Consider the following 27,455-nt stretch of genomic DNA (forward strand, 5'->3'; position numbering starts at 1 on the left):
TTTTAAACACCAGCTTCATTTCATTTATGTTTTTTTGCATTGATGTAGTTTATAAAAGGTGATGCTTTAGGCCAAAGTACAAAGAATCAGAAATCTTTTTAATAGCAGAGTTGCATAATATTGTTGGTGGTCTTCACAAGGCACAGTTATGAAATTACCCTACAGCCCACAGCCATGTACGTGGTACTAGAGAGCCAACGTGACATTCACAGTTTACTTACTAAAACAGATAACTGTCAGTGGGAATAAAACCTTGGTGCTCATCTTAGTAATTGAGGCAATGTAGAAGAATTGTATTTGGATCTGTGAGAAATAAGTGACACTGCCACATTATTTTAATTTTTTACATTTTTTACATTAAGCTGCCACTATGCCAAGTTCCAGCGTGCTTTTTCTGTCTTATGTACTGTATAATCCAAATAGAAAATCTTTGGGGTTTGGACTGTTGATTGGACAAACCAAGACATTTGGAGACATTACTTTGAGATGGAGGAAATGGTGATGGGCATTTTGACTATGTTCTGACATTTCATAGACTTTTGTCAATTCTGAAAAGAACTGTTAGTTGCATCCCTGCACAGATTAAAAACTTTCTCCTTTTGTATCCTCTACAGGGATCTTGGTTGTGGCGCCTAAAGGCTCTTCAAAACGGGTAATGCTTGAAGCTGAATTGTCTGTTTTGCGGGTTAAATTCTCTGATCACTACACCAACACACTGTCCAGCCTGTATGTCGTCATCATTGCTTATTGATGTTTCATAAATCTACAATAATTTTTTGTGCCCAAAGGACTTCTATTTGAAAGTATTGCTCGAGGTTTAAATAAGAGAAGCGACGGCCAATTGTGTCACAGCCTGCTTATTCCAAATAACACCAACAGCATCTAAGCCGACTATTCAAAAATAGATTAAGATCAATGACTTCAGCATCTAGCCCTACAGCCTTTTGGTGCGGATGAGCATTTATCACATCTCTTGCCTATCAAAAAGCTCTTCACAGACAGTAATGGGGTGAGATAATGCACAAGAGCTGTGGATGAGTTCTAGAGTAGAAAATCCACATCTGCTGCTGAACTGCATTTGCAGATACAATGCAGACATTTTCCAGAGTTTTTGAGGTATACAACAAGTCTGGGTTTGGCGTAGTGTGCCTGGTGTTTCAGCTCTTCCATCCTCTCTACAGTCAGTCCCAGTATTGATTATCTGACAAGGGGAAAGCACTACATCCTGGTTCCTGCTGCCTCACCTCATTCCAACTAGCAGCAGTCTGCCACAACATACATGACAGCCCTTTTAAACTCAGATAAGCAACCCTCCTAATAAAATTACTGTGGTCCTTTAGTGTTATTATTCTTCCCGAGATACTCAATCAGAAACTCTGCAAACAAACAGAGCCAGATGTCATTTAAGGAATATTAATGTTCAGAGAATTTATCTTTACTTTATCTGTGTATTCTCTTAAATTGTAACAGTCCAGTTTGGATGTCTCACAGTGGAGGTAGATTGCCATCTAGTGGGTAAGTCTGGCATCACATGACATTAAGTTGCATAAATCGTAGTGAAAAGGGAAGAAAGTGCACATTTTTCTAAAGTTGGAATTTTTCCCATTTTTCTTATTTTATAGTTCTTTTATTTTGTTGTAAATTGTTCTATGTTCATTTTGTATCAGCATATAGCTTTTTGTCACTTCGTTACAAAAAAACCCCAAAAAAGCCAAATAGGAATAGATTCAGTCTTGTTGTCTGTGTCCATATTGCCCTTAGAGTTATCCAGATATGATAGCATCCTTGTTGTTTGCCATGAAGGTGATCAATTTCTCCCATGTTTGCTCAGTTTTCCATCACACATAATATTTCCCTATGTCCATAGCGTCATGTTTAAGACACTCTCTCTGTATTTCTCAGTATGGCTATGTTCAGAAAATGGTCAAAAAGCAAGTGAAGTGAGTCCATCGTGTTTTCTTAATCCACCGTGTCCTCCTTGGCTACAAGCAACTGCATCATTACTTTGAATTCTTTATGGTGGACACAGAAAATATGCACTACAGCTGTCATCATGCAAAGAAACATAAATACTACTACTTGACACCCTTGGAATCCAAAATTCAACATTTGAATATTGTTTCCATTGATAACACCATACCTTCAAGAACAACGTATGTAACCAAATACCACCGATGAAACAGAGAATCACCTAGCCACATTTAAGGTTTTGTACGTTGCAGTGTTAAAACTCTAAGTTTAAATCACAGTCAACAATTTCCAACTTGACTAACTGTTACTGAAAGGAGGTCAAGTTGCAACAATAAACGTAACTAAACATGAAAACTAAATCAACCATGCAAAACTAAAACCCAGATACCATAAATGTACACCCAAAACAGACAGAACATCATTAAAACCCCATGAGCCTTTGCACTGCTTTAGCACGGAACAGTTCAAATGACCACGCCCCTACCATACAGAAATTTAACATCCTTTTAGCTTAATGTGATCTGTGCACTGCATATTTAAACTGATTATAACAAACAACTAATGTGATTTAGTAATGAATATGTTTTTTTAAACAAAACATCAACAAATAAGTAGTGACCACTAAAAATTTGATTACAACTAATTCTGGGTTTACAGTGTAAAGGGATTTCTGTTACAAAATGCAAAGAATGATGGTTTAAACTTAACATATATATATATATATATATATATTATATATATACTGTATGTATGTATGTATACCTATGTATATATATACTGTATGTATGTATGTATATGTAATTTGACTGTATATCACCAGACCCTACACACTAGGTAGACACATGCATACTGCATTTCTTTCATGCAGTATGCATGTGTCTACCAGAGATATCTCTTGTGCTAACACGCAACGGTTGAAGTGACAGGTTTACTTGTATATTGCTTTGTCTGTGTTAGGTGGATTGATGGTGTGTGCAGGATGACTCCCATGACCTCCTTAAATATGGATTAAAATGGATAGGGAAAAAGAGTGAGTTTGACTATATTTGAACATTGATTTTCAGAAGTTACATAAATCAGCAAGGATGTGAAATGCTCGACCAACATCCCGTCCACCTGCCTTGGCACAAGGACAGCCGTCACAACGTGTGATTTATGGATGCCACTGTGCTTCCTCATTCTCCCTCACTTCAAAAGCACAGGAGTGGGGTGACAGGCCAGGGGAGGGGAGCCTCATTGTTGATTGGCCTTTTCAGCTGAACAGAGAGGTGATGGGAAGAAGAAGAGAGAAGGACAATAGGGTTCCATTGCCTCTCCAGAACAAGAGGGATGTACCGCCTAAAAAGATAGACCAGTCAGAGCACATATGCAGGGCTCTCCTCAGACAACCCCAAACGGAGTGAATGAGGCAATCAATCATGTTGGCTGCAGCTTACTCTGAATAAATGGCCTGTAGCCTCAATATAGACTGCAGAATGTTTTTAAAAATGTGCTAGTGGTTCAGGGTATGCTTTAAGGGTAGCACGGTGCACCAGCATGAGTTGTTACTTACCAGACAGTTTCCTCACATCTCTTTCCACTGCTGCTAGTTCAATGGGACGATAGGTACTACTTTTCCACTTCAATAACGGGATGGAGCTCAATTAGCATTTCACAAGTCCCCTTTTCCTCCTCCATTGCAACCTTCCCCGCAGAGCCCATGCTTTCTCTGGGGATTGTCCTGTTTTGGGCCCTTGTTGCCGTTGGCAGGGTGACAGTATTCGAGTGTGCAAACTTGTGCTATTGTCCGCGGGCCAGAGGGAGCCATGGAGACCCCATAATATGACACAGGAAAATGTTTGCTGATGGCAATTCTATGGGCTTTGTCCGACTCTTTCTCCTTCATGACGACTCGATTTAAGTCTCTAAATGTTTGACTACAAATGCAGGAGTGCTATCCAGCTCCTTTCCCTTTGTCCCGCGAGGTTTGAATGAGTAATTCAGTCTTTGTGTCGCTCGATTGAGGGGGCAAACAGAAAGACAAGATTCTTGAGCGTTCAAGCCCCTTTCCATGGTTATGCACTCTTTAGATCCCCCCCCCTCACCAAATCCTGCATCTGACATCACTCTTGAGGTAGGCTATCTATGTTTCAGACTCAACTTTAACAGCTCCAGAATAAAGTTAGAATGCATGATTATTTCAGCAAAACTTCTCATTTTTATTTATGCAAATTCCAGATTTTAGGAGATGTTTGGCCAACGCGCGGAAATCACCGTGTAGGAGAAATATCGCATCCCCTCAGCGGCTTTTCAGATATCCATGACAACAATTTGTAATGGTGAAGAATTCGATACCAGGGCGCTTGGAGGCTGATTGGGGTGCATTGTGAGGGGCCTGGGGTCGCTGATTGGTTCAAGAAAAGCACCATAACTACAAGGAGTTTATATTCATTCAACTTGTTGAAGTGCTCCTACTGCAGCTTGGAAATAAGTTTGTGTGGCTTCGAGAGAGTCTGGATTCGTCCAGCAGTAGTGAGTAAAGGGTTATCAGGCCTAGGCTACTCTTCGAAAAAAATATCAACTGACAGGCATCACATTCAATGTATAGGCTTGATTGCAGAATTAACAGAGACAAATGCGCAATTACGCGCCGCTTAAGTTTGTTTTCTGATTTCCCTTCAGATATTATCGGTGGACTTCAAGCACCAACATGGACTGATATTATAAATGTTTTTTGCAAGAAATGGCGAACGCAGACAGTGAGGTCAAGACGTTGCTGAATTTTGTGAATTTGGCATCCAGCGACATCAAAGCGGCCTTGGACAAGTCAGCCCCGTGCAGACGCTCCGTGGATCACAGGAAATATCTGCAGAAACAGCTGAAGCGTTTCTCTCAGAAGTACTCCAGAGTCCCAAGATGCCACACGCACAGGTCAGCGGAGTATGGATGTGCCAAAGCAGTGGGGACGGTTCACCAGAGTGTGAAGGCCACAGAGAAGGCCATTTCGGATTCTCGGTGTGTGGAGAATGTGGGGAGCGCCGTGGAGCAGGTGCCTATGAGGAAACGCCAACTACCAGCCTCATTTTGGGAGGAACCTAAGTTGACCCAAACTAAGAGAGAGCACTCGCATTTAGGACTGAAAAAGAACCCTGCAGGCACAACTGAGGGCAGTGAAAACGAAAAGAGGAAAATGAGTTATGACGATGCTAAGGCTCTGTCTGCGTCCAGTCGACGCAGCTCCGCCGATAAAGAGACACTGAAATTGGACCTGACCTCTCACCACTGTGTGAGCGTGTGCGGCTGCTGTCCCTTCCAGTACCACGGCCACCAGGTCCTCCACAGTCACATTGTTGTCCCCCATCCACCCCTGGGACTGTGGAGCAAAACGGCGGACACAGAGAGACCTGTGCATCATTATGGACAGAAAATTCACACGCACGTTGTGGTCAAACCTATACCGACCAAACCAACCGTCCAGTCACCGATCTTCAGTGTGTTTGGATTCATTTAATTATCCTACTAAAGGAGTCAGACACACACACAAGCTGTGTTAATAGGACTAGTTGTTTTCATTCTGTGTTCTACAAAGACAACTCTTTATCTGTCAACATTTTTTCACGAGACACTTCCTCAAGCACTTATTTCTATTTGTAATCTTTAAATCTAAAGGACTAAGTGGCACATGAGAATAACTTCTAATAACTTCAAATCATGTTCACTTCAATGCCGTCTGATGCCTTCCAAGTATCTGAAAACTGACAGTAAGTTTAAAAGTTTCTAATTTTAGGTTTCTCCAGAGAATCTTTTTTTTTTTAATACCAAACCTCATGCAAATGAATGAGAACATCCGGTTTCTCTTTCAACAATGAGAATAGAATGTGGGACATAGATTGCTTTTTCTTTGTCAAAGTAATGTTTGATAGGCACATTTGAAACAATGACTTTTATTTTTAAATAAATGATTCAACTTCCCTCAAGAACTCCTTTGGGCATTAGATCATTTTTGCTTTCATTGAGCTTTTCTGTGAAACTACAACACACTGTTGATGGAGAGATTAAAGAAACTTGTTGTCACATTATATATGTTATAAATAGATATTTTATACATAGAGAATTGCATTTACAGATTAAAGATAATAGATGCAGCCAAAAAAAGAAACACAAAATGATAAATTTAGTCACATCTCTTGATGCCTATATTGCTTGAAGTTCATTTTCAAATCAGTCAGCCAGGCTCAGGTATCTGATCAGTCTGTCTGGAAGAGGTAGACTTGTGAGAGAATTCAGTCTGTGTCTCCCCATTTGGGTCCGAATCCTGAATCTGCAAAGGTGCAGCAGTGGACGAGGCGACGCTGTGGACAAGACAAAGAGACAAGATAAAATGGATTTTTACCAGCTTATTTGTAGACCACATTTGCATGTGTGAGGAAGTGAAAGACAGAAAGAGACACGTTTGCATGTCAGGATGATAAGATTCTTTTAGATGCTCACATGACTTCCTTTTCACAGCGAGCCATTCTTCTCGGCTGTCCAGCAGTTCAGTGAGCTTGCTGCACAGCTGAACGTGACCAACGTGCTCCAGAAGCAAGTCTATGATCGGTCCTGCCCATTTACACATAAGTGATGTCGAGATCCACTCACAGAACTGAAAAATAAAAACAGAAAAAAATAACCATAAATAAATAATAATAAATGCCAGTTATGCCAGAAGTTGTGAAATCAGTGACACTGTTTTTGCTTATTTGTCACACCTGTGTTTCTCTTTCTGGCAGCTCACTGCAGTTTAAAGGAAACACGTTGTCATTCTGCAAAACATATCCATTGCTACCAACAGTTGTTATGTGGGATCCTCCAGATGTTGGGTGAGGGGCACAGCCGTATGTACAGGTAAAACAGGACAGGGCATTGCAGCCGGTGTCCAAAAGGCACTTGAGTAGAGGCAGATTATTCATGCAAAGTGCAACAACAGCAGGGAACGTAGTAGCAAAAGAGGGTATTGTGGCGTTGACATCGGCCCCTCTCTCCAGCAGTAAAGACACGGTGCTGACACAGCCCTGCCGTACAGCCATCAGAAGAGGACTGACTGGGTCTAGGCTTAGACTAGCGCCAGCGTTCAGTAACACCTCTGCAGTCTCGGTGCTGCCGTTGGCAATTGCAAAGTAGAGGGCTGTTGCGCGTCCATCAGCATACTGGATGGAATAACTGTTGGCCAGTGTAGCGTTTACATCTGCACCTGTCTTCAGCAGCACAGCTGCCACGGTGTGTCTGTTGTGCTCTGCTGCCAGGTGGAGGGGGCTGACACAACTGTGGCGGAGCCTGGCTCGACTTGTCACTGAGACAAGCAGGGCCACAATCCTGAACACAAAGTGAAGACACAAAACACATTCAGACAACAAATGCAGTTTATATGACCCTTATCACAGCTCAATTCAAAATAACTACCCTATTGTACATGTTGAACGTGAATACAAATGTTACATCTTCACCTGAATTTGTTATTATTATAATACCTGACTAACAAGTTATAGTACTTACTCATGGTGTCCATATTGAGCAGCAATATGCAGTGGCAGCAGTCCTGAGTTGGTGGGTTTGTTGGCATCTGCGTTTTTAGTCAACAGCACTACTACACTTTCCTTGTGGCCATTTTTACTAGCCTCATGCAGCGCTGTGACACCATCACACGTCTGCATGTTCACATCTGCACCTACAGAAAAGCATTGACCCTTTATAACCTTTAAATGGGGTTCAGAAACATGAAAAGGAAAATTGTTCTGTGCAGAAAAGAGTACCTTTCCCAATAAGGTAACACAGTGCCCTCATCTGTCCTCGCTGAGCTGCTACAATAAGTGGTGTGATGCTGTAGGTATTAGGTGGATTGATTGCGGCCCCGGCTCTAATTAGCATCTCACAGATCTCTGTGTTGTCCCTGGATACAGCCTCATGGAGGGCCGTCCAACCCTGACCACAACGCTGGTTCACGGTGGCCCCGTATGACAGAATGAGGCTCACCGTGTCGACATTCTCTAACTCACATGCTAGAGAAACAGAAAAGACACTAAGTCATTTAGCTGTTTAGCCGTTATACAGTTCTCCATACTGTTTTTTCTGAGCTTTTGCAGATAATTGATTTCACAGCTATACCTTTGTACAAAGAGGTTTCTTTGTTCTTGTTGCTGATGTCGGGGTCGGCGCCTTTCTCCAGAAGGCACCGCACACATGACAAGTGTTTACTAGACACAGCAAGAAGCAAGGCTGTCTGCTCCTGCAAGGTACGTTTGTCTACCGAACCTGGATGGGCTGGAGCAAAAAAAAATTACATATCACACAAACTAGTTCAGGGAATTCACTTAGCATTTTGAGATTGTACAAAGTACCAAAAACACCTATTTGAATTTCTTTCCCATAATGTAACACTGAGCTCATGGGATTTAACTGAAACAATTGACTGTTTGCATTGCGTTCAATGTCATACCCCTGAGTAGAATCTTCAAACACTCTGTCTGTCCACAGAAGGCCGCATAATGCAGAGGTATCCACCCATCTTCGTTCTCCTTCAGCAGGCTGAGAGGAGCGCATGTTGCCAGATCATTAACAGCCTTCACATCCCCCCTCCTGATGGCAAAGACCACCGGCTCAACATCCCTTGAAAGAAGAAAAAAAAAAAACATTTCACTTTAACTGACTTACACTTAAATGTAATCAAGTGTAATTTTAGACAGACACCAGCACTTTGAGGGCTGTAGTTTTGATGCAACCATGGATCTTAATATTTAGGTGATTATATTGATTAAACCTAATTAAGCAATTCTAACTGGTATGTTATGTTATGAAATCAATCAAGATTAAACATGCCTTAGTGATATTCTTCTATTGGTATAGGCTACAGGGGACCTGAGTTGCGCACGAGGACACACGCAGCCCCCGTGTCAAACACAACAACAAAAGACTCACTCCGGCTCTGACGTTACGCTGCTCTGACTGTTTCCTCTCCTCCTATCTCCTCGCTGTTGCGACACAACATTATTACATTTACCTCCAGCACTACGGAACTGAGATAAGTATTCAGAATAGCTGAATTTCGTCATTACTGATGATAGATTTCACGGCAGTGTTTCCACACACAGCAGGGCGAAGGAGAGCGCGCAGCGCCGAGCGGGGCTCAGCTGTGCTGCCTCCGATTATTTTGGGATTGTATTGTCAGACGGCAGGGTGACGGTTTTATCCATATATGTCAAGAGACTCGGACATCCAGAGATAAGGCGAACAGCACTGGAGATAATGCAGCCAAAGCCGAGAAGTCTTTCTATGCATGAAGTCTTATTTCATTGGCTGGTTTCCACATTAGACAACCAAATAATAAAAAGCACTTATCTTAAAGGGGACTTTAGAAGAAAGGATGATACACAAAGCAAGGCATAACAATGAGTATTACAGAAGATTAAAGACAGACCCATAATCGTGCATCAGGCACTATCACTTTTCAATGCCACAGACATTGCAGACCTGTGTCCACTGGTAATGTTATTTGAATCTTACTGTTTTGAGTCCTTCATTTTTACAAAGAAATGAGGTAACTGTGTGGTGCTAAAATCAAATGGGCCCAAGTAACCAGGGCTGTAGCCATGATTTTCGAACTGCTGGGGCTGTGAGTCTGAATTTCCCTACTACCACCGCACCAAAAAAAAACAACCTTTTAATTAAATGTTTCTTTTGACATTGTCTTTCATTAAAGCTATGGTGCATACTTTCTGTCGCCCTCATGAGGAATTCTAAGTAATAACAATAAAACTGTTGGCGTGTCCACATGATACACATTCCCTGTCCGCTAATGCTCATGCGATTGCGCGCCACCACCACAGTTGCTAGTAGCCAAGAAGGACACGGAAGATTATAAAAACACGATGGACTCTTCAGAAGAGGTAATCATCTTCACCCGAGCTTCTGCGCAGGAAAGTCACCGGACGACACAATCTTCTGAACATACAGTAGCTATATATTGAGAAATACAGAGACAGCTGTGTGGAGCTGATAGTCTGAATTAGCCTTGTAGAAACTCACGTGGTAATGGCTTCAATGTAACAGACGTTTATTAATACCGAAATGTTACTTGCTAAAGATTTAAACTTCAATTAGATTTCCAGTAAATTCAATTTCCCCAAGAGGCTGTTGACGCTGACGCTGAAAACACTGTCCCATGCAAAATCTGCAAATCATGCCTTTAAAAACACACATGTAAGTTGTGTGTCTTTGTAGAATGTACACTCCTTAAAAACCACATATTCCTAGAAACAATACTGAGGACATGACCTTTGTGTCATGGACATGACCTCTGGGCAGAGCTCACGGGCTTAATGTGTTTTACGTTTCTTTTAAAATGTGAAGCACCTCATTCCGGCTTGTAATATACTCACTAATTCACTTTTAGCGGGCTGCAATTTCTCCACAAGAGGGAGGTGTTTTCATTAAAAGACCAGTGTTAAGTTAAAAATGACATCTAAATGAAATTAACAGTAATAGCAGCAGTTTAGACCGGCAGATGTATTCATTTGAATGTCAGCTCTTAAGGTAGAAAGTAAAAGCTGATGCAACACTTACCGTCAGGCCACCTGCAGGCTATAAGTATCAGAGCAGTAGTGTTTTCTTTTAATTTCTCGTTTCTTTGTGTTTATTTAAAGTTTTTGAGATAACTTTTGTACCATGTTAGCCAAAATGAAATAACTGATAATAATGCCATTTTGTCATATTTCCCGTCAGTGGGTGTTAACTAGCCAACACCAAAACAGTAGAACTACATTTAAAAATATTCAGCACAGATAAACCCTTCATAGTGTTTTTTTTTTTTCTTATGACAACTAATTATACTGATCCATTATTGTGACAACGTGTAACCATGCCATGTAATATAATAGGAAATAATTTTATGTCAATTTATATAGTATATATAAATGAGCAAAAGTCTTTTTTGCCATAAAAAAAGACTCAATTTTAGATTCACATAGGGATTGTTTTGCTATAAGACATCATGTGCATGTGCACACTAAAGTGCCTTATAAAGTAATATTAGGTCTCCTCACCTGAGCAAGTTTACTGTTGAGTTGGCTGAAGTCTGGAGACTCAGAGAGAAGACAGCCAGCCTGTCTTTGACATCATTGTTTAGTCTCTGGTAAAGAGATCTCGATCTGCTGACTGCGATCATCACAGGAGATGTATTGTCCAGTCTGAGGACTGGGACATCCAACAGTGTGCTGCTGTCTTCTTTATAGACCAGAGATTCAGACCAACAGATTAGAAAACCCAAGTCAGAACACAAGCATTGTAAAAACAGGATTGCAAAGTCCCTAAAACAAAGGATAACATACCAACATGTACAGTATACTACACACATGCTCTACAGCCATGCTCTATGAATTAGAGACCAAGTTCATTTGACAGAGCTGAAATCTGCACGGCCGACATCAGTGAGCAGCAGCTCAGGCAATAAGGATAAATGCCTTTTAAGGGCATGCTCAACTGTGTTTGATACCACTGCTGTTTCTGCTTCTCCAGAGGCATTACTGAGGTGAGGTTGTGTGAGTTATGCAGCAGAAAATTGGCGCAAGAACAACAAATAAAAACGGAGTTACAGTTTATTTGCTCAACTATGACTATGATTTATAAACTAAAAGAAACTACTGTATATTTTTAAACAAAAATAAAGTTAAACATACACAAACATGCGCACACACATGCGCACACACATACACACACATTTAGAAAACCATCCACATTACAAATGTGTGACCCAACTTTATGACAAGAAGAGAGTATCCTTATGTTGTGTGTAGAAGCTCTTACCGTCACACAATGAAGCGTGAAAATGTGCACACAATGACGACAGATTTTTGTTTCACAATGACTTCTTTGGAAGGTGAAAAAGGCTTCCTGCTTGGAAACTGGAAGTGGTCTCTGGTTTACTTCACACAAACAAGTCTATCAGTTTACAGCTGCAAGAACTAGACTACGTGGACATTAGCTCTGAAGCAGTTTGCACATTTCCGAGGAGCCATTTTTTGGCCAACAAAGACAAAACTTGGTTATTTTCTTATCTGTTGTGGAAGTGGTTAAATTCTTTGATTCCAGGTAATATTACAAAAAGGCCATCTAGCAACCACAAAACCAATTGTGATATAATATCTCATACTTTTATGTTCAGTTAAAACCTAACAGGAACTGCAGACATACTGTTATTTAATAAAAGACGTCCATAAAAACAAACCCAAGTCCAAGGTTTGTTTATGGCAGTTACATATATGTCTGATCGATCATCACAAATGTGTACAAATATGATATGTGACATTGATGCAAGTGCATTTGTTTATTGCATATATCATTAATATCCAAATTGGAAGATGAAGAAATTGATTCCTCTACCCTCATTTTATAAATGGAGTGGACAGAATATGTAACCAGTACCAGTAAACTCACCAAAAGGACCGTACAGTTGAAAGAGCACTTTCACTATTTTCAACAACAACTGAACTTTATAACAGTCATGAAGGTAGGATTTAGTGCACTGCAGAAAATATAGTGTTAATACGTAATACCTAAAGTCTATGAGTAGCTATGTTTCTTTATACACTTATTGAATCTTACTCTTATTTTGTTTGACTATGAGCAACTGCAACTAAATAATTTCCTTGAAGGGACCAATAAAATATCCTGATAATACTAAGAGGTGGTCTTTAATTGCAACAAGTAACTTTTTTTTTTTTCTTTTCTTTTTTTTTTTTACACTATAGCACATGGAATTTTTCCTGTTAACATTACCAGCTTTGCTGTCTGTTTAACACAGTAATTATATACTTTTTTTCACAGACTTGACTTGACATACAGTAGCAGGTGAAACACAGGTGTAATCACCATTGACCATGTCTCTATCCCGTTAAAGTGTGTCAGCAAGCCTCGTCAGCAAGCCAGCAGGCACAGTGGCATGGTCCTGAAACCGGTAAAGCTAAACTAATATTATTAAACCTGTATAACAACCGTGGGTTTCCTGAAACCTCAAGTCAAAATATCTGCTGGGAAAAATAGTCTATTGGTAAAACTTATGTGGATTCAACCATCATTAAGGTATTAGTTTACCCTGTGGTTTTCCTGTTAATGACATGGCATGTTAATATGTGCTATGAATTAAGGTTTACAAATGTAGAAAGTACCTCTCCACTCAAATTTTTTATATTTGTTCACTTGGATGTTTGACTGTGAGAATGATGTACATGCAGAGTTTGACACCAGCAGGCTGTTTTCATATTTATCTGCTGAAGCACGTTTTTCTGATGCCACTAGCATGGTTCAATATGCAACTTTCACAAGTGTGATGTAGAAAATTGGAAAAATCTACTACACAAACACGGAGAACAAAACGTTCAGTGAAGTAGTTTTCAATGAGGTTGAAGAAGTAGAAAAGTGTTTAAAAAATGGATGTGTAGGCCTAATGGAAAGTTAGAAAAACAGGAGGCTAATGCGTTATTTGTGGGACATCTCACCTGCTCTTAATCATTAGGAGCTATTATGATGTAAGGATCCACCGTAATGATCCATTAAGCTAATGGAGTTGATGGTACAGTAACAGTGGGTCATAAACGCTTCCTGAAGTTCCTGGACTTCAGAGTCAGCAGAGTTGTTTACACCGGTTCTTGACCACTTGGTGAGACCTCGTCTCAGACCTCTAATGATCTCATTTCTATGCCTCTCATTCGGTCAATAAAAACGAACCGCCTCTTTGGCAGTTGCTATGGCAACAGAGAAACGATCTCGGCACATTCCCTGTTGTCTCGCCTGCGGTTCCCAAGCAACAGCTACACAAATCCAGGAAAACATCCGAAAAAGACCCATGGTCGTCCTTCTGTTCGCCCGAACGTGGAATAACTGCAGGACTTTACTCATCAGGATTCCTCGACAATCTATTTAAAGAAATAACACAAACATGACGCCTTCTTCCCTTCCTGTTTTAGATTACAGCGACCCGCGTCTAAAACTCACGGTGCAAAACAGAATTAGAAACATTTTTGTAACACAATCGGAAGACTCCAGGTAGGCCTGTGCATTTACTAACTATACAATGGGCAGCATGTCCACTTCCCTTCTCTTTAACAACACTTTTATAAATATTTCAATTGAATGTTTTTCCTCAGACACAGGAAAGAGGATAATGTCAACCACATACCTGTTGTGACAGAGGTGAGAATAAAGCAAGTGATACAATGATGTGCTGCCTGTCAACCTGTGAATTTACAAAATATAATATTAAAAGAATAATACACCAAAAAATCATATTTTATGGCCTTCAATGGCTCATTTTTTAAGATGTTTTTGTACATATTAAGAGTTTTACTGTTCGTATACCTTTAGACTTCAAGCAGAGTCCTTGAGGCAGGAGTGAACACTTTGCAAAAGACCCTGGTTCTGAAGAAGCAGGCTGAGTTGGACGAGGTGGACCTGCAACTCACACTCAAACGGAAAGAGTTTAAGAACTGTGTGGAGGCTCTAGCTCAGAGAAGGTCTGAACTGGAAATAAAGCAACAGCAGGTGAATTAAAACCCCATGAAAGTGCTTGAAAGCAGGAATGATTGTGGACTAGATATTCCCTGTTGACATTGGCCTGATAACTTAAACCTTGGGGTGGTGTATTTCCACCTAGACTATAGAGAAGGCGAGGAAGTTTGAGAAGTTTGTGGCTGAAAATGAAGTTAAGCGTCGCCGAGCATTGAAGAAGTATGAGGCTGCACGGGAGCTGAACATTGCAAAACAGAGAGAGATAGAAGATCTGACAGAACAGTTGAAACAACTGAGAGCCAGGTATGAACTTTAAACCAAAGCTGAAGTGAGGATTAGGCCTATTGAGTAACTTTTCACCTCAGTTTTACCATATCTCAATTAACAGACACCAAGTTTTAAAGGAGAGAATGGCAAAATACAAAATCTATGAGGACTACTTGATGAAAACACTAGATTATCTTCCCAGCAGTAAGTTAAACTGACTTGTATTGGCTTCCATAACAGAACTTTTACACATACCTGTGCTTTTTATCCTAATGAGTTAATTACACACCAGCTGTAAAATTGACCAAAATGCACAATCCCTTGCAGCTTACCTTGATAATGGGTCTGAATCTTTGGTTATGCCCATCATTCGGCGCCACGAGACCCTGTCCATCAGCCACCGGGAGCTGCTGCAGCGTTTGGGGCGACTGGAGGAGGAAGTGGACCATGGGCAGCGACAACTGCAGATCATGAAGCAGGAGCACAGTATTAAAAAATTGGTCAGACAAACACATACAGTATATTTTCTGAAACTTTTCTTCAATTGACAGTGCTTGAATGAACAACCTATTAAAGTGTATACATGTGTGTTGCAGATGGCCAATAAGGAACTGTCTGAACTCCAGAGTGAGCTAGAAACCCTCAAAGAGAAGAACAAGCAGGCAGAGGTTAACCTGCTGATGGAACAAGGCCTGTCCAGAGAGAAGGTGTGCTTTTAAGATTATGAATTTAGATAATTTGCAGACAGGAGTTTTGGATAAAAATGTAACAAATGTGCCATTCTCACTCAGGTTGAAGAAGTGGGTTGCTTGCTTATGGCCATTAACGACCTTGCAGAGCAGTGTTATCTAGCAGCATATGGACCTCTGGAAAGCATGAACATACTGACAAGGATGGACATGGTGAAGGTAAGATCTTTATGTTGTTAAACTAGTAATTTACGTTCCTTTACCCAACTTTTTTACTAACCAAGAGTATGATTTCAGGAGTACATCCAGGACAAGGCAGACACAGAGATGAGAGCGAGAAGACTGATGGAGTCGGGGTCTGCCATGACAAGTAGAACAGCTTTGATGGACAAAAGGGAGAGGGCAATGAAGAGCGTTGGCATTAAAACACAAATTAAAAGTTCAAGTTAAGGTAGTAGAAAGATTGAGACAATCAGTTGATGTTGAACTTTACCAACATGATGTCACTGCCTACAGTACTCAAAGTGTGTTGAGAGTTAAAGTTCATTTTTGACATTGGAAGCAGTAGTATGACAAAAAAAAAATAAAACATGACAAGTATGACAACTAAGAAACCTACATCCGATGATGAAGAATTTGAGATGCGTGGAAAACTAAATCTAAAAGTGGTTTGACAGTGTTAGAAACTCTTTTATAAACCCAATTATGCACCTACAATTTCATACAGATTTAAAAAAAATAGGGTGATCAAGTGTATTCAAGCCTCAGCACTTTGTAAACTTGTATCTCTGGAACGTGGAATCATTGTTGCATTTTAAAAATAAAATGGTTAAAATCAAATGATGCTTTCAGACAGGAAGTATACCCATCAAAAGAACCCATCAAAACAGCACATGCAATGGTATGTATGCAATTTCAATCAGATTTAGATGTAGATGTACTAACAGCACTGAGAAGAGAGTAAGAAGTTTTTGTGATATTTTGAATGGATAAATACATTAAATATAGTGCAACAGAAAGAATCTGACTTTTCTGTTGTAAATCCCACATATCATGCAGGACCAAATGTTGCATCAGTTTACTTTTTTTGTTCTCTATCTATCACAAAGTTTGTGTTTTTGTAGAAGACACCAAACATTAGCAGTCCCCAGGGTCGATTCTATAGGATCAGACCTTTAGGGGGGGGCTCGGCCCCTAATCAGAATATGACACAGATACAGTGCCATGCAAAAAAAAAACTGCTAAATCTGTAATTTCATAAACCGATAATCTGAGCTAGCTACTGAACAAATAATGTCAGCTAATGTTTTTTGACACTATTAACACCATGATTGAACTAAACCTGACACTTCATGAGTCACAGTAATAACGACCAATTTGAGACAATGTTCTAACATTCAGCAATTTAAGTTGCTTATGGTTCAATTTGGGTTTCAATCTGCACCATGAAATCACAACTTCTTCTCTGGGGACCACCAACGTTTTTAGTGGGATATGACCCCCTCCAAAAAAAAGCCAATGGCAGCAATGCAAATGCCTCTTCCATGTTGCCAGACACTGCCATACAGGTTTTCACACAGGCAGCCTTCTTGTGCAGACAGTGATCAACAACTATAGTTGGAATGCTACTCATCTGGGCAAGTGGCAAAACATATTCAACATACCTTTTATGGGTTTATATCAAGTAGTAATCTGGTTTGTCATACTGTGAGTACATTTACTCAAGCATAGCCTACCAAAGGACAATTTTTTCAATACTTGTACTTGGCCCATTTCGTCACTTTTTTAAATTATTAATATTAATTATATGATTTTTTATAGGCTACTTCTACTTAACTACATTTGAGAAGAAAATGTTAAACATTTTACTCCGCTACAATAATGTGACAGCTGATTAGCCAACTGAGATTCAAATAACAACAGATTATGAATTATTGTACAGGACTATTAAGTCATTAAAATTAGCCCCACCTCGACCAGATACATTGAAATGCAGTACTTTTACCTTGATATTTTAAGAATAATTAGCAGATAATACAATGTACTTTTACATAACTAAGATTGTGAATGTAGGATTTTTAATAGAGGTTTTCTTTTTCTTTTCCACTGAAAACCTTGTATACGGTTGTTGACTCTCGTACCTGTCAACTGATGGAAATAGGGGGAAAGGTAACACACAATATGTTTTACGCTTAGATCGGTTACACTGGTTTCCATTTTAAAGGACATTTTTAAGCTTGGTGGTTGCAACAAGTCCTCGACGAAGGTATGACGCCAGCATTTAACAACCCCTGTACTGTCCCTTTAACACGAGCACGTGGTATCTGCAAACATCCGGTTTAAGAAAATGGAAATAAGGTTGCATCAATGTTTTGACACACAGCTTTGACGCACGGATTCTTGCTTAACTGTAATTACGTTTTTGTATATTGTTTCCATGTTGTTGAAATACAAACGTATGTCGTGCGGGCAGTCGATCCCGAAAACCGCTGTGGTCTCAAAATAGTTAAAGCTGTTTGTTTTTCGACAGATGGAGGCAGGCAGCCTCGTCTCATGCCGAGAGGACATTTCTTCGCTGTTTCCTGAGCATACGTCGGGTGCCAAATATAAAGTAGGACGTGTTTTTGGGGTGGGGTGGTGTAGTTGTGCAAGTGATCACCCCTCTTAACTCAAACTGTCCTCTGCGTAATAATCACACCTATTGTCCTTTGTTAGGATTTAAGCAGCCAATTTTCCACCGTCAGACAAGTGCGCGGAGATGGAAACTGCTTCTACAGAGCCCTCTGCTTCGCACACTTGGAGTCAGTCTTACACAATGCCAGGGCTTTGCAGAGGTCAGTTCTCATCAGCACTGCCATCTGCCATAAACTGAACTCACTTAAAATTGAAGGTGGCATTGTCTTTCATTTTCAGATTTAAGGAGAAAATTGTACAAACCTGCGAAGACTTCTCTTCTGCGGGATTTGATGCGAGTTCATTCAAGCACCACCTGAACACAGTAAATAATGCATTTCCTTTTGACAGTCGCATTTTAGTTTCTTGCTAGGTAGGATTAGGTCAGTAAAGCAAGAACTGTTATCTTGGTGAAAAAAAAACTCCATTAAAATATTCAATAAGGGGAATTTATTGTTGGGACCAAACTATTCAATAATAATAAAAAAAAAAGTTAGGCAGAAGACAAGCAGATTATTAGTTTGTTCCATTGGGTAGGCCATAACAGGTGGTGTGTTTGACATAATACACACTTAAAGGCAAATAATGAAGTTCATAGTACAACATAGATCAAATTATTATAACTTTGACATGTGTGAATGTGTTGTGCTTTGTTTGCCACAGGATCTCTGTATTAAAAAGGTGCAGGGGGTGGAAATCTGAAGTATTCTAAGCACACTTAGACAAAACCAGGATGAACAATTCTTGTAAAACCAACATGTGAAAATACTCCATTGGTTCTGTGCTCTTGAAGGTTGTTAATGTTGTGGAGCAGTGCCAGGCTGACGAGCAGGAAGACACGCTGCTCAGGCTCTTCAATGAGCAGATGACGTCTGACAGCGTGGTGCAGTATCTCAGGCTGCTCACTTCAGCACACCTGCAAAACCAGGCAGACTTCTTCTGCAACTTTGTGGAGGCGCCCAATCTCTTAGTCTACTGTCATCAAGTTAGTAACAAACTGTTGCTGCCATCTAGTGAAACAATTTTAGTTCCAAGTTTCTACAAAAAGATAAGTCAAAGAAATACAATTGTCCGATGTGGTAATGTATTTGCTCTCTTCATTCAGGAAGTGGAGGTCATGGCGATGGAGTGTGATCATGTGGACATCCTAGCTCTGTCACAGGCCCTGGATATTTGCATCCACATCGTCTCTATGGAGGGTGATGAAGAGCAGTTGGCTCACCACGTCATTCCAGAGGGTGCTGAACCCTCCCTGCACCTCCTCTACCAAACGTCACATTATAACATTCTCTACCCACGGCTTCGACACTGACCAGAGATCCACAGAGACTCAGCTCAACTCAGGGATATTGACTTTGGTTGAATAAAATCCCAACTGGGCTTTAAGACAGTTTTTTTTATAAAGTCTTGCAGTGTACAGCTATTCAACATTTGCAAATACATTTTTTTGCACATTGTGCAATAAGTATTTAAATGGAACTATGTAAAAACGATTACATAAATCAACAATTACATAAATCCTGTCAAAGATGGTCTCTAAATACGCATTCCATTAACATGTCACTGCTGCTTCTTTGTGCTTCTTCTGCTGGGGTGGGACACCTTTCTTTGTCTTCTTTTCCTTCTCCTGTATTGAAACCTTGTTGAGGGCACTTTCTCTCCCAGCTAGAGGCATGTGAGGCAGGGAGAGCTTTCCCATTTGAGTGGGGTACCTGGTCTTTATCAAATTCTTAAATACAGGCTGGGAGATCAGATGCTTCAAATGCTTTTTCATCCCCTTCACCATCTTCTGCTGCTCTCTGTCCCCTTCCTCATCCCCAGCTCTGCCTGTAGACATAGACGGCATATTCAGTTGTCTGTATTCAAACATTTTTAAATAAAGGGAACCTATAACGAAGAGATTTTGTTATGTTGGTCTTACCAATCAAAAGATCGTCATCCAGGTCCACCTCCAGGGCCTCTGCTGCTTGTCTGAACCAGGAGTTGTGCTGCTTTTCCCTGCCGTTGTGGAATTCAATCTTCTCTATCTTTCTTGCCAAGTTCACCCGCTCCTGTGGAGGCACACACTCAACAGTCAAATATGATCTCTTAAACGTGACAAAGGAAGGACCAAATGCTGGATCTCACCTTGATGGCTTCCATGCATTTGATCTCTATGGGGAACATGGGAAGCTCCTCGTCCTTCCCGAGAGCCTTGTAGATTTTTTTGAAGTTCATCATGTCGTCTGGGCCTATTAGCAGCAAACTCAGACCCTCTTTGGTGGCTCTCGCTGTTCTGCCACTCCGGTGGACGTAAGTCTCAGATGTCCTAGGAACCTGACGTTCACAGGAGAACATTATACATAATTACACCAGATAGCATTTACACAAACTGTTTTCTTTATGCATAAGTTGCAGCAGAACAGCCTTTAACGCACTACTGCAGTTAAGAGAGCTATAAAGATTTATTGTTCAAAAATCAAATATCTGGCCATGTACAACCAATACTGACAGCTGTAACCAACATTCAGTTCAACAGCATCTCCTGCACTATGGCTCAGTAATGCACTATGGCTCAGTAATACACAGTGGTAACAGGTAATTAGTACCATTGTTTATATGAGATTATACTTATGTTGGTTGAATATAAGTAACTGCCTTTCAAAAGTTGTAAATGCTATGAAAAAAAGAAGTAAAAAAGCTCACCTGGTAGTGAATAACATGCTCAACATTGGGGATATCCAGTCCTCTAGCTGCCACATCAGTAGTCAGCAATACACAACTGTGAATGATATTTTGAAATTTAAGTGTCAATTCAGTGAGCAATGAGTGAAAGGTGGAGTTAAGATTTGATTACATGCCAAAAGAAGTGTTACTAAACAGATGCCAAATAATGAGATTATTTAGCAGTGTGAATATCATTTTCTATGACAGAGTTTATTCTAAGAACTGGGGACTACACATCTACCCACTGAAGAAGCTCCTCCCTCAGTTGATTAAAACAAAAGAAAATCTCAAAACTTGAAAATGTTGCACTATTGGAAAAAGAACCTTAAGGGCTTAGTTGCAGTTAACTGGGTTTTGTATTTCAATCACAGAAACGTAATTACTAATCTAACCTGAGGCAAACACCTTCGGAGTGCTACTGCATGTGTGCCTATCCTCACCTGTCCCTCTCAGCAAACCTTTCCAGGTTTTTGAGGCGTTGTTTCTGGTGCATGTTGGCATGAAGAGGCAGTGGAGTACAGTCCAAGATAACCAGCAGGGAGTTCAGTCTCTTGATGCAGTCTATGCTGTTGGCAAACACCATGGTGCGGCCAGGAAACTGGAGCAAAAAGTAATAAAGGTAGAAGTCCTTCTCCTCCTTCTGACAATGGATTCTGGTCTCAGTCAGGGTCTCCACAGTTGCCTCCTTCCTGGTCAGGTCAATGATTTTGGGTTTGGACTTGATGCCAACTTTCTCCATGAGAACTTCCAGCTTGTTCCTCTGGTCCAGATTCTTCTTCTTTTTCTGCAGGAGGCGGGTGGGCAGGCTGTGATCCATGGTCAGTGTGGCGGAGAACACAAACGTTTGCCTCTTGGGATTAAATTGCACGGTGTTCAGCATCTCCAGCAGACTCTCCAGCTCTGCAAAGTGGCCTCTCTCCACCATGCGATCTGCTTCATCAATGACCAGGCACCTGGAGAATAACACATTCAAGTGCATTTTATACAAGTTAATATGAACAAGCCTCTGTGAAAGGCTCCTCCTAAAATAGCAATAATGTGCATGCATGCAATGCCAGGTATTTTTTGTTTTATTCAGCATTTCACTGCTGATGTTGTAATTAAGGCCCTACAGGCCTTGGATGTTAGAAAGTAAAGGAAATGAATATATTGGATTGTTTCTCCTTAAGCCCATTCATTACAGAGCATTTACATGCTGTATATTTAATATTTCTTTTTACATCCTGTATAGTTCACTGGATTTGAAAATGGCTGATTTGGTCCCTCTTGACTGGCCTTTAAAAATCAACAGCATTCTTCATATTTTTATTTATTCTTTAGTTAAATGTAAACACGAAATTGTTGTGTAAAAAGCACTCATGGTCATCCATCTACAATTCAACGCCATTTATTAAAATCCAGTGTTTCAGTTAAAATTCAGTGTCAGTGTATTTACTTTCAATGGCTTTGTTATTATGATGGTATGATCACAACATTAGCAAGTTGTCATTAAAAACTAATATGATGAACTAAACTGCATTATCTTTTAAAATATCTATCTAAAGATATTGCCACACGGATTTTTACCATACTGCCATCCATATAAGAAAAAGGTGTAAATTGTGACGTACCTGAGCTGTCTTAAATTCAGCAGATGTGGATGCCTCTCCTGGATCAAATCCCACAGACGACCTGGAGTGGCTATAACGATCTCTGGTCTTCGGTTTAGCATCCTTCTTTGTTTCTGTTGTGCCATTCCACCCACAAGTATTGCCGTTTTGATGTCTACACAAAAGTTACATCTTTACTATCTTGACATTCATAATTCTGTTTAATTATTTTAAACTGGTAATCCATAAACTTTAATGGCCTACCTGTAAATTTTGTCACAGCATCAATATGGTGTTTGACCTGAACAGCCAGCTCCCTGGTGGGAGTGAGCACCAGTCCAAGCAGAGGCTGACTGCGACCACCTGCGGGTGCTTCTTCAGCAGTAAGGTTAAAGTCAAACTCTGCATTTTCAGTTACGTGAACACAGCCTAGCCTCTCATCCTCATCATGTTCTTCATCGCTGCCGTGTTCATCTGTGTCACCTTGATCCCGCTCTGTGTCGCTTTCACCCTCTTCTCCCTCAGCCTCCATGGTGTCCTCTTTGTCTTCTTCTCTTGTGGACTCATCTACAGTTGGTAAATACAAACTCTCCACCTCAGTGTTGTTATCAACAGGTTTTTCTGAACCGTTCTTCCACTCAAGGATGGCGTGGATCATGGGAATACCAAAAGCCAATGTCTTCCCACTTCCTGTAATGACAGTGCTGACATTAGCTTCACTAGTGGAAACACGAGGACATATTGTGATGAGACAAAAACAACAGGTATTTTATCTTACCTGTCTCAGCCGCCCCCAGTACATCCATACGATCCCTGATAGCTGGAGGCAAAGCCAGGGCTTGTATAGGGCTCGGTGAGCTAAATCCAAGACTGCTCAGTGCCTTCAGCACAGGGGAGGGAACAAACAGGTCCTTCCATGCACTAACATCAGCATTTTGGTCATAACAGCCAGAGTGGGCTGCATTTGTCCAATTCTTCATCAGCTTTTTGTTTTGGGGGGCCTTTGTCAATTTATCTTGAGTAGATTTTTCTTTTTCCAGAGCCTGCAGTTCTGATAGAGACTCCTGGTTTGGCTGTGCCTCTGGGATTTCATCCTTTTTTTGCTGCTTCTTTTTCTTATTTTTGTTACTCTTCTTTGTGGGTTTTGATTGGGCATCAGATTCTGAAATAATTGATGTATCTTTCGAAGCGTCTTCTTTAGAGGTTTTATTCCCCCCTGCATCCTCACCTGCAACCACATCATTCTGTATCACTTCTGAATAAGTGTTATCTGGTTGGTCCAATTCTTTTGCAGTCAGTTTCTTCTTTTTATTCTTCTTTTTGGCTTTTTTCTTGGCTGGTTCAGCTGTTTGCTCACCTTCTTTAATCTCGATGTCTACCTTCTCTCCAGCCTCCTCTCCCTCGCTGGCTTTTCTTTTCTTCGTTTTCTTCTTTTTCTTCTCCCTTTTCAGTTCCTTTGGTGCATTAGCTGCAGCTTTCTCAGAGTCTATTAATCGGTAATCTTTCAGCTCTTCAAAACACACCAGACCCTCCAAGCCCTCTTCGGAAAAGAGAATGGGATCAAGCTCCACAGCTTCCCATTTGCCTTTCACATGGATGCTCCGTTTGGCTGGCTTTAGCAGTCCGGAGGACAGACGCTTGTTTCGGGGCTTCATCTTCTTTGTCTTCATTTTACTACAAATGTAAAACGAGTTAGGACAATACGTTGACTTGGCTCCCTCAAACAGAGTAGTTAAAAGTGTCCGTGAGAAATTAGCTAGCAGCGAACTAGGTGCCAACTAACGTTATACTGTATAGAATGATAATATCAGAAACAACTGTCGTTCTAAACCATAAAGAACAATACAATAGCTAAGTAAAAACTTTGAAGAACGTAATACGTTGACTGACTTTGCTTTCTTTTCTTTAAACGTTAAAATATTGTAACAAATGTTGACAACCACGCAGGACACGAGGACGCAGCCATGACAGTGTTAATCACGTGGTTTCAAAAACTTTATTTAATCGAACGATGGTACAGAGATACGGAAAAGGAGTAGGGCCATGTCAAAAATGTATTTTAGTTCTGACTTAAAACTTAGAATTCTGACTTGAAATTTTGTCATAAGTATGTTATTTACTCATAACGAAGCAATAACTCTTTTCTGATACTGTTAATAATATCAAATCCTGTTTTATTCGCAAAACAATCACAGTGTCTTGAAAACATACATTTGAAATGATTGGTATAGTCTGCTATGTGGCAATCTTCCAAAAATTTGATGTTATAATATTCCGAGAAAGCAATATTTTGAGACATTTCTATTCTGACTAAGCTCAGTGTTAAAGCTGACACACGTCTAAAACTGGATGTGTTGCTACCACTTTATTAATAAGCCACCTTTAATAAAAGGTTTACACATTGTAAGTACTGACTTTACTAATAGACTGTTGATATTAATAATAACCACTTTGTCCCAATTAGCCTACAAGTTTGCAGAAATACATGTTAAGTCCTTAGTAAAGGGACACGTTTCTCATTTTTATTCATCAGCAAAGGTCTGTAAGTAGCCTAATCTTAACATTACACATGTTAATAAATCATTGGTCATTAGTTTTTACAATTATGTACCAAGTCTGCAGTTCTATACAAATATTTAAAGGTATCAGTGCAGAGAAAAAGCCAAAGTGTCCTTTAGGATCCAGGAGCTTAAATGATTTGATTCATTCCAAAATAAAGGCACACTAACGTAAATTCTTTATTAATAGGGATCACATATAGATAGACATACAGAACAGACCAGCACAAGCATTTTAAAATTAAAAAATTAAAAAAACAACCTTACACAATGTTAAGTGCAAGCACTTAAGTGTCATGACTGCTAGTTTGTGGTGGGGTCAATAACCCTGCCCATGAACAGAATACAGTTTGTTTCTTCATGGTATATGAAAAAGAAAAAAGGTCTGTTGACAGTGAAGGTTCTGGGTAAGGAATATGCAATAATGCCAGTTGTTGTGGCAGCTGCTGCAGTGGTCCCTGTCTCGTCTACCTCGATGACAGCCTTGTGCAGCACCTGTGATTTCACAGTCAAGACAAAAATTCATCATCTGCACAGTTTGGAATATGCAATTATATTACAGCGTTACAGCGTGGTGAAATTGAAAACTAACCTCAGACACTTTGAGCCCTTCTTCCTTACTCAGCTTTGTCAAATTGGCATGATTGCTGAAGATACTGGCCATGCCCATGTCTGGTAGAATATTGTGCAGGGAATATGACTCCTCCATCTTGAATTTGGGCATGTTGACCTCCAATTTGCTGTAAACATGAAGACATAGGCAGCCATGTTGAGTATACACTTATTATCTGCTGCTGTAGGTATTTCAAATTATCTTTTATTTAAAATATATATTAACACCCTTGTTGCGGTGTGCTTTTTACAGCACCCTTCTAGAGAAATGTCACAAAGTGCTTTGCAGTAATAGCAAAAACACTACAAAATACAGACGGTAAAATAGTAAAAAAACTAAAAAAAGACAAGCCTTACAGTTGAGTGTAAAACATTTCCTAAATAATGACTTTTCATGGACTTACATTTTCTGCAGCTTTTTGATCCAGCTGAGGAACCTATCAGCAGTGATCCCATCATCAATTACAGTGTAGTCCATGCCTTTGTTGGGAAGCAGGATAAGCATGGAAACACCTTCCTGGTACGGTAGCTTCAGCACCCTGGCACCAAGAGGACCATCTTCCATGGAGTAGAACTTATCCTCTAAAAACATCATCGGCACTTGCACAATGTTATAGTTGTCAATGTAGAATGGTGCATTTTCAGTTAAATTGGGGTTGAAAGGCATTTGCCAGGCTCCTGTGAAGGGAATGACAATGTTTCATTATGGACTCTATAGGTCAAAGGCCAAAAACACATTTCGTTGTTATTGACGACCAAAGATAAAGTTCTAAACTGCACAAAAGTGATTAAATTTACCCTGGAAGAAAATTGTGTTGATTAACATGAGTTGGGTCATTGCATCCACGGTGGAAATCATCTCGGTCACTTTGTCTTCAGTCTTGTGCTTGATATACTCATTGATGAAGCTTATACTCCCTTTTGTGTCCGCAAAGTCTACACTTTTGATGTCAGCGTCAAAAAACGTCTTGATTTTGCCTTTAAATATCTCCTTCACCGCAAACTGCGGGCGCATAAAGAGGGCCATGCCTTGGTCCAGTTTCAGTGAGCCATTCTGTGCGATTCCCTCATGAAGGAGTTGAAAGAGTGTTGGGATAAGTTCTGGCTGGTCAGCCCGCTCCAGCTCCTCCAGGTTGAGTCCCTTCAGTATTTCCTCGTGTGTGACACCATCAGTAGCCATTAAGAGAGCCGCAAAGCTGGTGGAAATGCTCAGAGGTGAGAAAAAGATGTTCTTGTCATGATAGCTGGATATATTTCTGTATAGGTTAATGGCAAAGTCCATATTTTTGAAGGAAAGGTCTGAGATGGTGGCACTTGCAAGCTGCGCTTGGTGGACTGGAGCGAGGAAGCACATATAGGTGACAAGAAACATAAATCCCATCTTCATTTTGTGTACGGCCATACTTTGATGTTTGGTTGCACAACCTGAAACACAAAGACACACAGATCTCAAGATAATAAGAGCACAATTTAACAGTAATACTATAACTAACCAATCTACTAAAAAAATATCAACCAGATTGAATCTCATAAATAGCTTATTTTTTTTGATTAACCACCAAAAGCACTTAGATTCAGTTTTGAAATGCAATTAGCAGTTGTGATTAAATAAATAACTGTCTGTAAGATGAACTAACTGCCATACGTACCATTCAGCTTGTTCCAAGATCGCCTCAGAAAGCGCCTATTATTTGGGGAAACAAAGTGCAAGTGTGCTCTGAGCGTTACATATTAACCACGACACACCGCCTCTTGTGTTATTACAAATGGAGTCAGAGCTGTTTTTCAAACATTCAGGGCTTCTTTTCCAGAGGTGATGTCACAAGAACCATCAATAACTGCATGTAAACGTTGAGTTACAAAAAGTGAGACGT

At 40.2% G+C, this 27,455-nt stretch overlaps 6 protein-coding genes across 9 annotated transcripts; 3 read left to right on the forward strand and 3 right to left on the reverse strand.

Annotated features, from left to right (window-relative positions):
• Nucleotides 1-3,497: 3,497 nt before the first annotated feature.
• LOC117936074 (protein FAM181A-like) lies at nt 3,498-5,922 on the forward strand. Its single transcript, XM_034858862.1, has 2 exons — nt 3,498-4,482; nt 4,633-5,922. The coding sequence occupies exon 2, from the start codon at nt 4,694-4,696 to the stop codon at nt 5,459-5,461; it is 768 nt and encodes a 255-aa protein (XP_034714753.1). The 5' UTR covers nt 3,498-4,482; nt 4,633-4,693; the 3' UTR covers nt 5,462-5,922.
• On the reverse strand, nt 5,877-11,517 carry LOC117936043 (ankyrin repeat and SOCS box protein 2-like). 3 transcript variants are annotated; one of them, XM_034858812.1, is made up of 9 exons: nt 11,313-11,517; nt 11,028-11,208; nt 8,426-8,595; nt 8,095-8,250; nt 7,743-7,988; nt 7,486-7,657; nt 6,702-7,305; nt 6,442-6,595; nt 5,877-6,302 (listed from the first exon to the last, which is right to left on the reverse strand). In XM_034858812.1, exons 2-9 carry the CDS (start codon nt 11,147-11,149, stop codon nt 6,172-6,174), a joined length of 1,755 nt encoding a protein of 584 aa, XP_034714703.1. In that variant the 5' UTR covers nt 11,150-11,208; nt 11,313-11,517; the 3' UTR covers nt 5,877-6,171. The 3 variants fall into 3 exon arrangements, with proteins under 3 accessions (XP_034714703.1, XP_034714704.1, XP_034714702.1); XM_034858813.1 differs by lacking the exon at nt 11,313-11,517 and having other exon boundaries at nt 11,028-11,271; XM_034858811.1 differs by lacking the exons at nt 11,028-11,208; nt 11,313-11,517 and adding an exon at nt 8,905-9,273.
• A 2,258-nt stretch (nt 11,518-13,775) lies between these two features.
• si:ch1073-416d2.4 (coiled-coil domain-containing protein 42 homolog) lies at nt 13,776-18,277 on the forward strand. Its single transcript, XM_034858840.1, has 11 exons — nt 13,776-14,025; nt 14,127-14,172; nt 14,344-14,520; nt 14,633-14,790; nt 14,876-14,958; nt 15,082-15,254; nt 15,351-15,461; nt 15,546-15,662; nt 15,741-15,894; nt 17,974-18,054; nt 18,159-18,277. The coding sequence occupies exons 1-9, from the start codon at nt 13,919-13,921 to the stop codon at nt 15,891-15,893; spliced, it is 1,125 nt and encodes a 374-aa protein (XP_034714731.1). The 5' UTR covers nt 13,776-13,918; the 3' UTR covers nt 15,894; nt 17,974-18,054; nt 18,159-18,277.
• LOC117936278 (ubiquitin thioesterase OTUB2-like) lies at nt 17,974-19,428 on the forward strand. Its single transcript, XM_034859154.1, has 5 exons — nt 17,974-18,054; nt 18,159-18,277; nt 18,780-18,786; nt 18,910-19,101; nt 19,222-19,428. Exons 1-5 carry the CDS (start codon nt 17,974-17,976, stop codon nt 19,426-19,428), a joined length of 606 nt encoding a protein of 201 aa, XP_034715045.1.
• A 42-nt stretch (nt 19,429-19,470) lies between these two features.
• On the reverse strand, nt 19,471-24,894 carry ddx24 (DEAD (Asp-Glu-Ala-Asp) box helicase 24). Of its 2 annotated transcripts, none has more exons than XM_034858765.1 (9): nt 24,292-24,404; nt 23,190-24,085; nt 22,676-23,101; nt 22,433-22,586; nt 21,263-21,775; nt 20,802-20,877; nt 20,244-20,432; nt 20,038-20,167; nt 19,471-19,943 (listed from the first exon to the last, which is right to left on the reverse strand). In XM_034858765.1, exons 2-9 carry the CDS (start codon nt 24,079-24,081, stop codon nt 19,669-19,671), a joined length of 2,655 nt encoding a protein of 884 aa, XP_034714656.1. In that variant the 5' UTR covers nt 24,082-24,085; nt 24,292-24,404; the 3' UTR covers nt 19,471-19,668. The 2 variants fall into 2 exon arrangements, with proteins under 2 accessions (XP_034714656.1, XP_034714657.1); XM_034858766.1 differs by having other exon boundaries at nt 19,479-19,943; nt 24,302-24,894.
• A 231-nt stretch (nt 24,895-25,125) lies between these two features.
• Nucleotides 25,126-27,346, reverse strand: si:ch1073-416d2.3 (protein Z-dependent protease inhibitor). Its single transcript, XM_034858831.1, has 5 exons — nt 27,231-27,346; nt 26,380-27,006; nt 25,986-26,259; nt 25,562-25,709; nt 25,126-25,464 (listed from the first exon to the last, which is right to left on the reverse strand). The coding sequence occupies exons 2-5, from the start codon at nt 26,981-26,983 to the stop codon at nt 25,273-25,275; spliced, it is 1,218 nt and encodes a 405-aa protein (XP_034714722.1). The 5' UTR covers nt 26,984-27,006; nt 27,231-27,346; the 3' UTR covers nt 25,126-25,272.
• Between the last annotated feature and the right edge of the window lie 109 nt (nt 27,347-27,455).

The sequence above is a fragment of the Etheostoma cragini genome, chromosome 20 (assembly GCF_013103735.1).
Source record: "Etheostoma cragini isolate CJK2018 chromosome 20, CSU_Ecrag_1.0, whole genome shotgun sequence".
Lineage (NCBI taxonomy): Eukaryota > Metazoa > Chordata > Actinopteri > Perciformes > Percidae > Etheostoma > Etheostoma cragini.

Excerpts from the sequence above, each read along its gene's own strand:
- LOC117936074 (XM_034858862.1), top strand. The coding sequence starts at position 4,694 with ATGGCGAACGCAGACAGTGAGGTCAAGACGTTGCTGAATTTTGTGAAT.
- si:ch1073-416d2.3 (XM_034858831.1), bottom strand. The coding sequence starts at position 26,983 with ATGGCCGTACACAAAATGAAGATGGGATTTATGTTTCTTGTCACCTAT. Across the intron at positions 25,710-25,985 it reads ATCAAAAAGCTGCAGAAAAT|CAAATTGGAGGTCAACATGC; the intron begins GTAAGTCCATGA and ends TCATGTTTACAG. Across the intron at positions 25,465-25,561 it reads AAGGGCTCAAAGTGTCTGAG|GTGCTGCACAAGGCTGTCAT; the intron begins GTTAGTTTTCAA and ends GTGAAATCACAG.
- si:ch1073-416d2.4 (XM_034858840.1), top strand. The coding sequence starts at position 13,919 with ATGACGCCTTCTTCCCTTCCTGTTTTAGATTACAGCGACCCGCGTCTA. Across the intron at positions 14,026-14,126 it reads ACACAATCGGAAGACTCCAG|ACACAGGAAAGAGGATAATG; the intron begins GTAGGCCTGTGC and ends GTTTTTCCTCAG. Across the intron at positions 14,791-14,875 it reads TTGAAACAACTGAGAGCCAG|ACACCAAGTTTTAAAGGAGA; the intron begins GTATGAACTTTA and ends CTCAATTAACAG.
- LOC117936043 (XM_034858811.1), bottom strand. The coding sequence starts at position 9,038 with ATGACGAAATTCAGCTATTCTGAATACTTATCTCAGTTCCGTAGTGCT. Across the intron at positions 6,596-6,701 it reads TGCCAGAAAGAGAAACACAG|TTCTGTGAGTGGATCTCGAC; the intron begins GTGTGACAAATA and ends TTTATTTTTCAG. Across the intron at positions 6,303-6,441 it reads CGCTGTGAAAAGGAAGTCAT|CGTCGCCTCGTCCACTGCTG; the intron begins GTGAGCATCTAA and ends TCTTGTCCACAG.
- ddx24 (XM_034858765.1), bottom strand. The coding sequence starts at position 24,081 with ATGAAGACAAAGAAGATGAAGCCCCGAAACAAGCGTCTGTCCTCCGGA. Across the intron at positions 23,102-23,189 it reads ACTGGGGGCGGCTGAGACAG|GAAGTGGGAAGACATTGGCT; the intron begins GTAAGATAAAAT and ends CTGTCATTACAG. Across the intron at positions 20,168-20,243 it reads AATGCATGGAAGCCATCAAG|GAGCGGGTGAACTTGGCAAG; the intron begins GTGAGATCCAGC and ends GTGCCTCCACAG.
- LOC117936278 (XM_034859154.1), top strand. The coding sequence starts at position 17,974 with ATGGAGGCAGGCAGCCTCGTCTCATGCCGAGAGGACATTTCTTCGCTG. Across the intron at positions 18,055-18,158 it reads CGTCGGGTGCCAAATATAAA|GATTTAAGCAGCCAATTTTC; the intron begins GTAGGACGTGTT and ends GTCCTTTGTTAG. Across the intron at positions 19,102-19,221 it reads TCTTAGTCTACTGTCATCAA|GAAGTGGAGGTCATGGCGAT; the intron begins GTTAGTAACAAA and ends CTCTTCATTCAG.